The sequence below is a fragment of the Perissodus microlepis genome, chromosome 3 (genome assembly GCF_051167445.1).
Source record: "Perissodus microlepis isolate ML-2025 ecotype Zambia chromosome 3, ASM5116744v1, whole genome shotgun sequence".
Classification (NCBI taxonomy): Eukaryota; Metazoa; Chordata; class Actinopteri; order Cichliformes; family Cichlidae; genus Perissodus; species Perissodus microlepis.
In genome coordinates this window covers 24,089,352-24,100,770 of record NC_140463.1, presented here as the reverse complement: position 1 = coordinate 24,100,770, position 11,419 = coordinate 24,089,352, and the positions used below count along the sequence as shown (strand labels likewise).

The 11,419-nt window shown below is 38.5% G+C and overlaps 1 protein-coding gene across 1 annotated transcript; it reads left to right on the top strand.

Annotated features, from left to right (window-relative positions):
• The first annotated feature begins 6,455 nt into the window (after positions 1–6,455).
• adgrf7 (adhesion G protein-coupled receptor F7) lies at positions 6,456–10,473 on the top strand. The gene is made up of 5 exons (XM_084921956.1): positions 6,456–6,649; positions 6,821–6,955; positions 7,074–7,252; positions 8,665–8,841; positions 8,926–10,473. Exons 1-5 carry the CDS (start codon positions 6,466–6,468, stop codon positions 10,456–10,458), a joined length of 2,208 nt encoding a protein of 735 aa, XP_084778082.1. The 5' UTR covers positions 6,456–6,465; the 3' UTR covers positions 10,459–10,473.
• Positions 10,474–11,419: the final 946 nt, after the last annotated feature.

The following is an 11,419-nucleotide window of genomic DNA, read 5'->3' as shown; positions in this document are numbered from 1 at the left end:
CTCATACATGCTTGAAACGATCTTGCCACTAACGTGGACGCAAACAGGATATCATAGCGTGGCTCAAGCACGTTCATCATAGTTTAAACCCCTTGTTTTGCACAACGGAATACGGCCTCCCGTCTGCAGCTAAACACCCCAATAGCTTTTGTAATAGCTTTAGCCTGGTCGAATGGGCGGCAAAGGGCTGCTTAAATACCGCAAACTCCTCTGCTCCTCCACTTGGACCGCTAGCGCTAGCCATAACTATCACTTGGCAGACCCACCACGCGCACCATACACATACTTTTTTTTCTTCTTTTTCGAATCTTCGGATCACGTGCGTGCCGAACCGTGGAGTGGGATCGGTTCGGATTACGGATCAACCGTGATCTGTTGCACCACTAGTATTAATGTTAAGCGATTATCTTCAAGCTGTTCACTGAAAGCAATTCCAGGGTGCAGCAGACACAGAAAAAAGATCATAGTTTTACCAGCCAACTTTGGAGTTATTCTTACAAAATATTTATTGATATCTTCAAGAAAACTTTTTCACATTTTCATTTTATGTTTGACTTGGGTCATCAATATATACGTCATCCCAATTTTGATTTATTTATATGTCTTCAATGCCGTAATTCTTTCTTGTGTTCTTAGCCTTACTATTTTTAAGGTGGTTCACTCACACTAAATGAACACTTAACATCTGAATCATGTATAATCCAAAAAATAGGGAGATGATAACTTCAATAAGTCAAAAGAAATCCACTTCTTATTGAAAAATGAGCATTCGGAAAATCAATTTTGTCAATAAGGATAGTACTGTCTTTGGTAATCTGACTAGGTTTACTAGGTCACTTGAAACCGATGATTTAATGTTTTTAAATAATTTCCAGTTTCAACAAGATTTATATAAATGCTTCTACTATTTAAATGCAATATGCAAATACTATTAAATTTCTTCTTGAATAACACTTAGAATATAATTCATCATTATAATCAACATTTGCATCAAAATCAATGTTGTTTTCAAAATGAAATAATTTATGTTCGATTGGAGCAGCTGCAGCTGCCCAGCCAAGGAAACTCATGTCTTTAAGCTCATGCCAGAGGAGGTTTGGACCTCAGTAGTTATTGAGTTAGTGAGCTCTTTAGAATGATCCATCCTTTCATAAATGTTTGAAAAAGGTGGACTGCATGGCTAGATACTGTTTTTACACCTGTGACAATGGAGCTGAAAAAAATCTAAATTAAAAAATTAAGAGGTGTGGCCCTTCACTTCCCTACTACTTCTGGTCTTGTATGTCTCAATAGAAGCAAAAACATGTTAGATAAATGTTGTGCTTGTTCATAAACAATATATGTAAACATTGTTTCTCATTATTGTGAAAGAGTTTTGTGATGATTTTCTTCTTGTCTCCTCTACAGAGCCAGTGCAGTTTTATATAGACTTGAACTTGCTTTTCCCAATATCCAGTCTGCCCCCAAATTTCATTGATCTGTTTAGAGCCTATGTGGAAAATGTGACTTTCCCCCAAACAATCACTGGGTCTTTAATCGTAGAAGACTTGAACTTCACCACATGTAAGAATTTTGTGCTCAGTCACATTTAAATGTGTTCATACTCTGGTGCATGATTTATGAGCTGTGTTTGGTGATTCTCTTAAATGTCTTTATCAGGGTGCTATCCAAACTCCACTGGAGGACTGCAGTGCCAATGTGAGGACCAGTTTGCCTGGTCATGTGACAAGTGTGGCCTTTACGGTGCATGCAGTAATGTCACCTCCCAAACCTGTGAATGCATCCAAGGGCTTCCTCCTGGTGGAGAGTTCTGTGAACCAATCGAAAGTAAGGATTTAGCAAATAATTTTTACGTGACCAGAGTGTGGTTATATACTCACAGAATGTATTCAAATATGTCTTGAATAAATTAATTTGTTTTGGGCTTTGGCGTTAATTTCCTTCTTTTTCCATGGATTTTAATTTATTCTCCACAGCTTTTAATCCATGTCCAACTATTACAACTACATCGTCATCAATGACATCGTCAATACCGACAATTACAAACACAACAACAAACACAACATCGACAACAACACCAACAACAAACACAACATCAGCGACAACACCAACAACAAACACAACATCCACGACAACACCAACATCAACAACAACATCAGCGACAACACCAACAACAAACACAACATCAGCGACAACACCAACAACAAGCACAACATCAGCGACAACACCAACAACAAGCACAACATCAACGACAACACCAACAACAAGCACAACATCAGCGACAACACCAACAACAAGCACAACATCAACGACAACACCAACAACAAGCACAACATCAGCGACAACACCAACAACAAACACAACATCAACGACAACACCAACAACAAGCACAACATCAGCGACAACACCAACAACAAGCACAACATCAGCGACAACACCAACAACAAACACAACATCAACAACATCGACAACAACATCAACAACTAGACTGATATTTAACATAACTATGGATGTTGAATTCAAGGAAGAATACAATCAGGAAACCAATGACTTTCACAAAAGTGTTAGAGACACTGTAAGTCTTTATTTGCTGTTTTTCTGTGTCACTTAGTTTTCTTGTGTTCTCAATCTACTAACTGTATGGGATATTAATTCTTGTGTTTTGTCATTGTCTCAAACAGATCAGACGTGAAGGAACAAACCAAGGAATAGAAACAAAATTAATTAATTTCCGGTAACTCACAATGTCTTTTTTTTTATTAACTTAACTATTCCTAACAAGATTTTTTTTCTTCCTCTTCTACTCCTTTTATAGTATGGTTATTGAAACATTCCACCTGTTTTTGCAAAGTCCTTTCACAAAACTGATATTTTAGTGTTAACTGGTTATGGGGGGATATTATCATCCTAACCCAATGAGATTAATTAACAACCTCCAAGAACAACTGGTGTGTTGAAGGCACTGAATTCGAAAGCAGGTGACCTGAAAGAAAGGATTATGCCTAAGTTGAAAACCTACACCCTCTGTGGCTGAATTTTAGGACTACATGAAGGGAAAGTCTACTACATCATTACGTATAATCCCTAGTGTGACAATCACTAAAAACTTACCAGCTGATCTATAGTGGTCCTTGAGTGACCTTTTGAGATACTTGGCTACAATACGCAGAACACTCCATGGAGAGGAAGAGACTAAGCTCAAAGCAGACTAGAGAGAAGTCATCTAGCTATTGAAATTACAGAAAGGTGTGATGAAGAAAGAAGTACACAAAAGAGGAAAGAAGTACAACAAGGTTTATATACCTGGGCCCTTAGAAACTGTCATGGTGCATTTTTTTTATTCCAAAAGCACCCTGAGATAACTTTCGCCAGTGTGAGTAAAGTAGCCCTATGCATCCTGGAAAGCACCTGAAGTTACACAGAGGACTCCCACCTGAAGCGGGCGAGCCTTGGGTGCAGGCGGAGCAACAGGTGGGTGCTTTTGTCAGCTCCGGGGACCTCCGAGAGCCAGCTGGGTCCCGCGGACAATGCGCTTGTAGTCGGCAGCATGCCACGACTTCCAGTGGAGCTCTTCCTCCAGCTGAGTGAAAGCTGCCTCCCGTCTGCTGAGTCCATTATATGGTCAGGTCGTTCTGTCACAGTCTGACTGAGGCAGACTGCATGTATTGTGAAGGACTCAAAAGCAGACCAAAACAGAATGTGAAACGTGACATGGAATAACAAAAAACGAGCCGTTTATTAAGGCTCAAAATAAACTAAAACTCAAAACGCTGGGTCAAAAGATCCTGCTGACACTACTCTTCAGTTGTTAAGATTTAAGATGAGATTTATTATCTGCGAAAGTGTCCCCATTCATTTTAAAATAATTTTTTTATTGAATTTTTCTGAAGTTAGGCACTTCATTTGAAGGCCACAATTTTCACATTTTATTTTCTGTTATTTTTAAATGGAGCCTTACTTTTAATGAGAATGCTGTGGAGGGTGAATGCAACATAGGTCCCAGCGGTAATCAGAGCACTCGGGGCAGCGATTCCTAAACTGAGCAAAAGGGTCCAGCTGATCCCAGCAACGACATCTGAGGTCTACATCTAGAAGTGGGCAGTCCTTGGAACATCAAAAGATCCTGCAAAGGACCCTCAAGCAGACCCTCTGGCAGAGGACCTGAGCTTGAAGGGTCAATACTGCCCACAGGGCGAGTCGGAAACTGATCATGTTGAACATTTCATAACCTACAAAAAGCCTTTAAATGAAGTCCTCGGGGTGTTCTTTTGTCATGTCGGCTATGACAGACGTGTGGAGTGGAGAGAGTGTGGACCCAAATGCAGACACTGACAACAAACTTAAACTGAAAACATGCCTTTAATTGGGGCAGAGCCAATAAAAATACAGGAATGCAATGACTAAACTAATATGACCTAAACAGAGAGGAAACTAGAAACAAGTAAAACGAAACTAAACAACTGAAACTCAAACTATGGACCATGGGACCCTTAGACCTGCAGTGAGTGATACACAGACAACCCACCAGCAAACAGCAGAAGATACAGGGCGTAAATACACAGAGGGATAATGAGGGAATTAGACACAGGAGGAGAGCACAGCTGGGAGTAATCACACATAACGAGACAGGGAGGAAGCAAAACTGAAAACACTAGCATAGGACATGAGACCGTCAAAGTAAGAGGAAACACGAGAGAGGCACAGAAATACGGATTTGACAGTGAAACAAGGAGAAGCACAGACATGAAAACATAACTTGACTAGATGTGACACAAGGAAGACAGTAAACGTAGGTTACTTTTATGTGATGAAATTTCTTAATCTATCCTGCCTCATCACAACGAAGACTTCACTGTAAACATTTCCATCTGTTAAATTGTAAATTAATGTGACTGAGGGAAAACTCAACATGCAGTAAAACTGTCTCTACTACTCATTCTAAAAACATATAATCTGGAAATAGTCTGACATTTAGCCTTTACCCAGTAGAGAAAAAATTTATTGTTAATTATTTGCAATTTACTGTAATTTTTTTTTTTTTTGCCATTACTAAAGGCATTTGATGTTTTTGTTATTTGAGATGAAACTTGTTTGGCCTGTGTGAGTGAACACATAGCATGTGAGAACTTAAGAGTTGGCAACTCTTTTGTGGTTACATTTTTTTAAAGGAATTCTGTTCTCTGTTGCAGGAGTGGAAGTACCATTGCCCAATATCAAGTCAGTGCTCCCTCTTCTAATACACCAGACATTCAGGCACTAAATTTAAACATATCCAACAACCTGGCAAAATTATACCCTGTAATATTTGAGGGTAAGGTAGTTTTTTACATTTATGCTTTCAAATGTTGTGAATATCTGTTGGTCCAGATAGTTGTTTAATAATTGTGCGACATTTTTGTCCTTAAAGCCTCGCGTCCCCTGACATTTTCGCCAAATGATGGATTTTATGAGCAAACAGTGACTGTAACATGTGGCCCTCCACCAGTGGATCTCAATTTTGGCACTGTCTCAGCAGCAGAGTGGAGACGTAATACGGTGCTCATATCTGAAGATGGAGAACACAGAATTTCAATTAAGGATGGAAAATCAACCTTAACTGTGTCAAGGTTTATTAGCGCTGACGATGGTAAGAAATGAATTGATACATTTAATAGGAATACATTTTTTTCAATTAATTGTATTGTAATATTTTCTTTTAAAAATGTAATAATATTTTAATTTTAATAAAATTAAAATGCAACTCCTTCATCACAGTTTTCTATTAATACCCAGGCTAGAGCAACAGCAAAATTGTGATTGGCTGGGTAAAATTCATCTTACAGTGTAACACAATCATTGTCAGTGCATCAGTCAGTCTGACCTGCTTATAAAAGACAAACTGCAGCGAAAGTTTCAAATTATGTGCATTCAGTTGAAAACATGGAAAAGGCTTTCAGGAAATCATAAGATAAGGAACTCACTCAGTGAAATGTCTAAAACATTTGACCACCCCATTTTACACAATGTCAAAGGAACTAGTGGCTTTGGTAAAAATGACTTAGGCGACAAAACGTGTCTTTAAACAAAACTTAAAGGTTTTGGGTTAGTTATTGCGTTCACCATTGTCTTTCTGAATGTATGAGCTATTTTGGAAAATGCAAAATTTTCAGAGCTAAAACGTTTTAAAATGTTTGGAGAATTGTGGCTAAGAAATATTGTGGCAATCAGGAGGCAAAGAAATATTGTAACTGGAGGTGAGTAACTAATTTGACAGCAAACTTACAAACTGTCCTTTATTTAACGGATGAATATTTGGGAGACGTTATTGTTTTAGGCTAGTTTTGTTGAAATGTTTCAATGTATGAGGGAGGAAAACCACGAGCATTAAAAAATGTTGTTATTGTTAATGCAAATATTTTATGCCTCTTTTGTTGGTTTAATTTGAACAATTCACTTTTAACTACAGGAGTTTATGAATGTCGGCTCATGCGCACAGACGACAAAGCATTTTTTCGTCAGAAATCTGCAACATCATTCAGTCTGAAAACAAAACCCACAATCACAGTCTCACCAATCAGACAGTATGTGCAATGTCCTGGAGGAAGTGTGAATCTGAAGTGCAGTGTGAGTGGTGGGTATCAGGTTGAGTTTCCGGACTTTCCTATAGCAGGTAAGCATGACACAAAAATAAACAAACTAAAATATATTTAACTTGATTAATGTTATTATATTTGATTAATATTTTTTATATTATTGATTAATATTATTTTGTAACTTTTCAATCTTGATTTTTTTTAACTTACTCTTGATTTTTTAACTTACTTTTACTGTTGTTGTTTAGGCACTGGCGATTTGATTCGCCATAATTATACTACACCTCAAGACTGTGAAAAAGGAGAAAAGACATTCATCTGTCAGTTAAAAAACAAGACTTTATTTACAAATACAATAACACTAGAGTACAATAACACAAATAGTGAGTATTAGTTAATACATTCAGATATTCACAAGTATGAATGTGATTATGCATTAATAACTGCAAACTGAAAAATACATGTTAAAACTGCTGAGGTATTTTTTCTCTCTCTTTATAGACACCTGTATAAATGACACATTTGGCCAAGGATATACAGGCTACAAAGCTGCAGTGCCCTGTTCACAACCAAACAAGGTGGGAGAAATAACTGCAGTGTGTAAGGAAAATGGGAACTTTGACGATGTTGAAGACAACTGCATCCTGTTGCCAGTTCAGGAGCTGCTTGACCAGTCCCGGGTAACCTAGCTTTCTGGTTATTTAACAGTTCGCAAATCATTGATTAGCTTAAGGAAATACAAAGCAGCAGATGTAGTAATGGTCTGAGCCAACAAAAAAAATTTTTTTTGCTTTAAAAACCTACTTTCAATAAAACCCTAAATCTGCAACTGTCAAGGAGTTGGTTGGAGGTATTATCCAGCACTGTCCTTAACTTAGACAACATTCTATTCTCTGACACCATCTTAAATGGGTCCAGCATGCAAGGGGATGGCACTGCCCACAACAGATTCATAGAAAAATCTGAGTATTGTCCAGCAGATGTTAAACAACCTCTGCTGCCTCAGAAAATAGACAAAACTCTGGCCCTTCCTGTAGAGTGCTGTGGTTTTTTTTAACCCACTCCAGTTTATTGTCAGTGTGCACTCTGAGGTATTTATAGTCCTCCACAATATCCCCATCAACCTCCTAGTTTGAAAGAGTATTCATTGGCTTCCTGGTGCTCTCTAAAGTCCACAATCAATTCTTTGATGTTTCTCACCTTGTGGACCAGACTGGAAACAGTAGAAACTCAGCCACAAAATGGTAAAATCACAGGGTCACCAGACACCGAGACACACAGTGTGCAGTGGTCGCCAATTTTTGGCAGAGTAAATCACTATAGACCTTCAAACTTTATGTAGCCTCCAGATTAGTTAAAGAACAGTGCGCAGAGAGCTTCATGGAAGCAAACACTAAATATAATTTCTATCACCAAACTCTAGGTCTTGTCTTAGCTTATATGGGGCCAGATTGCGGGGGCAGAAGCCTTACCAGAATTCACCCTGCCTGGGATAGGGTTACTGGTCTTGGCTCCCGCCCTGGAGCCAAGACCAGGGCAAATGTCTGGTGGCCAAACCTTAGTCCACAGGGCCTGGCCAGGCACAGCCCACAAAAGGTACATGGGCCCATCCTCCTCTGGTCCCACAGTCCGCAGGAGGGACCTTAATGGTTGGGTGCAATGTGTGTCGGGCGGCAAACAGGAGCGGACGCCCTGGCAAACCAATCCCTGACTATCAAGACTAGTAAATAATTATGTGTAATAATAATTATATATCAGTATGTTGGCTGTATGTAATCTAAATATGAGATAGTTTTATGTGTTAGGCTTTATCAACTGCAGCTGCAACTGAAACCTTTGAATATTATCAATCTATGAATGAATATCGTACTGATGCACAGTGGTCCTGTGTGTGTTGTCCAGTGTTCTCTTTAAAAAGGGAATGAGAAAAATGCATCAGAAGCCTCATATGTAATACAGATTTAAAAGCAAGTGCATCATTTGTGCTTAAACCAGCAGGAAAACTAGAAGAAAGTAAAATAAGTAGAATACATAAAATTATTAAGCAGGGTTACCATGTAACATTGTTCTTTCCTCTGTCCAAATCTCACAGTTCTTGACTGCCACTACATTGCCAGTATTTTTGGAACAGCTCAAGAACGTCACTGTCAATTTTACTGAAGAAGTGATTACATCTCCTCCCAACATTAAAGCTATTGTGAGAATACTCATCAATGTCGCCAACACATCTTCATCCCTCAATATCTCAATTAGCAGAGATTCAATGGAGGTATGTTGATTAGATTGCAGACGTTTTCACATTCTGAACAGTTAATTTTTTCAATCAAATGTCATTCTTTTCTCTTTACTATAGAATATCTTGATAACAGCAGGGGTTCTCACCATCAATGGAACAAAGCAAACATGGAACTTTCTGAATAACAATGAAACCAAAAGCATCTCAAACAACACTGATCCTGAAAGTGTTAGCTCATCATTTTTGGACTCCCTTGAAATAATAACATCTCATCTTGTCAATGCAACTTTTGACATTGTGACAGGCTTTATTCAGTTAAACAGAACTACATTCACAGACACTTTCAATGCTGAATTTAATTCTTCAGTGACAATACAAATACCAGAGTCTAATGGAGATAACAAAACAATCACTATGATAGTATTTAACTCGTTAGATAACGTACTACCTGCAAGAGATGAGGCCAATTCCTCGCTCAAGTCCATAAACGGCAGGGTTGTACTTGTTCAGTCCAGTGGCCAAATCAATAATATCTCTTTCACATATGATATTTTAAATGATACACTGGGAAACCCTGAATGTGTCTTCTGGAACTTCAGCCTCTTTGATGGTCTGGGAGGATGGGACGGCAAGGGCTGCGAGTTAGTGTTAAACATAAATGAAACAGAAACTGTCATCTGCAACTGCAACCACCTGACCTCATTCTCCATCCTCATGTCACCGAACAGTCCAAAGAAACCCTATTTGGACATTATAACCTACATTGGAGTTGGCATTTCAATGGGATCCTTGGTCATATGTCTCATCATTGAAGGCCTCATTTGGAGAAAAATAAGAAAGAATGAAACCTCTTACTTGCGTCATGTTGCCATTGTTAACATCGCCGTTTCCCTCCTGATTGCAAACATTTGGTTTATAATTGGAGCGGCCATTTCAGATGCAGCAGTTAAAAACCCCCCAGCATGCACTGCAGCTACCTTTTTTATCCATTTTTTCTACCTAGCCCTGTTCTTCTGGATGCTGGCCTCAGCTATGCTGCTGCTCTACCGTACAACTAATGTTTTTGGTGGGGGTTTGTCTAAAGCATCTATGCTGGCCATTGGATTTTTTCTAGGCTACGGAGCTCCTCTCATCATTGCAACAGTAACTATAGCTGCAACTGCACCTGACAACGGATACATTCGAAAAGATACCATATGCTGGCTCAACTGGGATAAGTCCAAAGCTCTGCTGGCATTTGTGATTCCTGCACTTTTAATAGTGGTGATAAACCTCATTATCCTGGTTGTGGTTTTGTACAAAATCATAAGGAGAAGGGTTGGAACAACTGCTGCACAAGCAGAGGAAAAGCACGTCTTAGTGGTTATTGCCAAGAGCTTGGCTGTGCTCACACCATTTTTTGGCATAACTTGGGGTTTGGGAGCTGGAATTCTGGCTGATCCAACAAATGAAGGAATCCATATTGCATTTGCATTCTTCAATTCGCTACAGGTACAAATTCATTTTTTTCCCTATCTGTATACCATGATAGTAGCATCTCTAATCACTGAATCCTTGATAACTAATGTTACTCTGTTTTTAAAAAAGGGCTTCTTTATTTTGGTGTTTGGAACACTGCTGGACAGTAAGGTACGTACAGCTCAATTTTAAGAACAGAAATATAAATTCTAATAACACTGCACTAAAAACCTCTTTTGTCAAGTCAAACTTCCACTTTCAGTGCCATGTCATGGTTTCTCTGTAAGCCCATTTAAATGGCTACTCAGACTTGAGGATAGAAGTAGACAAGTAGCAGACAGGACCATTTAATAAATAACAGTTATGTGCTTATGCTCATATTCCACACAATAACACACACAAAAAAATATGATGAACATCACCATAGAGCAAAAACAATACAAGATAGTTTGCTTATAGTGTTTGGCTTGGCAATAAGAACAAATTTATCAAATTTGTGTGACTTCTATTTTAGTGTTCTAACATTTGACATTTCATTTATCAGGTGCGGTCAGCAATAGCATCATGGTCACAACCGTCCAGAAGTAGGACAGGGGTAAGAACAGGTTTCCCTGTCATGGGTTTCATGTTCCTTTTTTCTTTCCTTTCTTGTTAATCACAGCTAATTTGCTTCTTGTTAATATTGTTTGATTTGCTTTTTGTTTTGTTTTTTTAGAGCACAAGTGCTGGAAACTCAACATCAAGTGGACTTCGATTTTTAAGGAACTGGAGACGTGGAAGACGTGGAAGAGGTAAAGAACCATCAAGGAAACCATCAACTTAATTTCTCTATAAAAATGAAGTAAAAGCGGTGTGTTTTTAGGTGTGCTTGTACTTTGATCAGGCAGTCCAACAGGGAAAATAATAATTGGATGCGTTTCGCATCAACACATACAAAATGTCATTTAAAAAAATGTTATTTATACAATTATTTTATCTGCCAACAAAACTACGGATTCCTGGTGTCGTACTGTATCTACTGTTCTTTTTTTTTTTTAATACACAACACAGAATAACTTCACTTTTTTTTTTTTTAGATGGCTACCAGATGACATCCAGTGCATCCAGTGATTTCCATTCGGCTAGCAACGCATAATGCGTGCAGAAAACTGTG

Excerpts from the sequence above, each read along its gene's own strand:
- adgrf7 (XM_084921956.1), top strand. The coding sequence starts at position 6,466 with ATGCGCACAGACGACAAAGCATTTTTTCGTCAGAAATCTGCAACATCA. Across the intron at positions 6,650-6,820 it reads TCCGGACTTTCCTATAGCAG|GCACTGGCGATTTGATTCGC; the intron begins GTAAGCATGACA and ends GTTGTTGTTTAG. Across the intron at positions 6,956-7,073 it reads AGAGTACAATAACACAAATA|ACACCTGTATAAATGACACA; the intron begins GTGAGTATTAGT and ends CTCTCTTTATAG.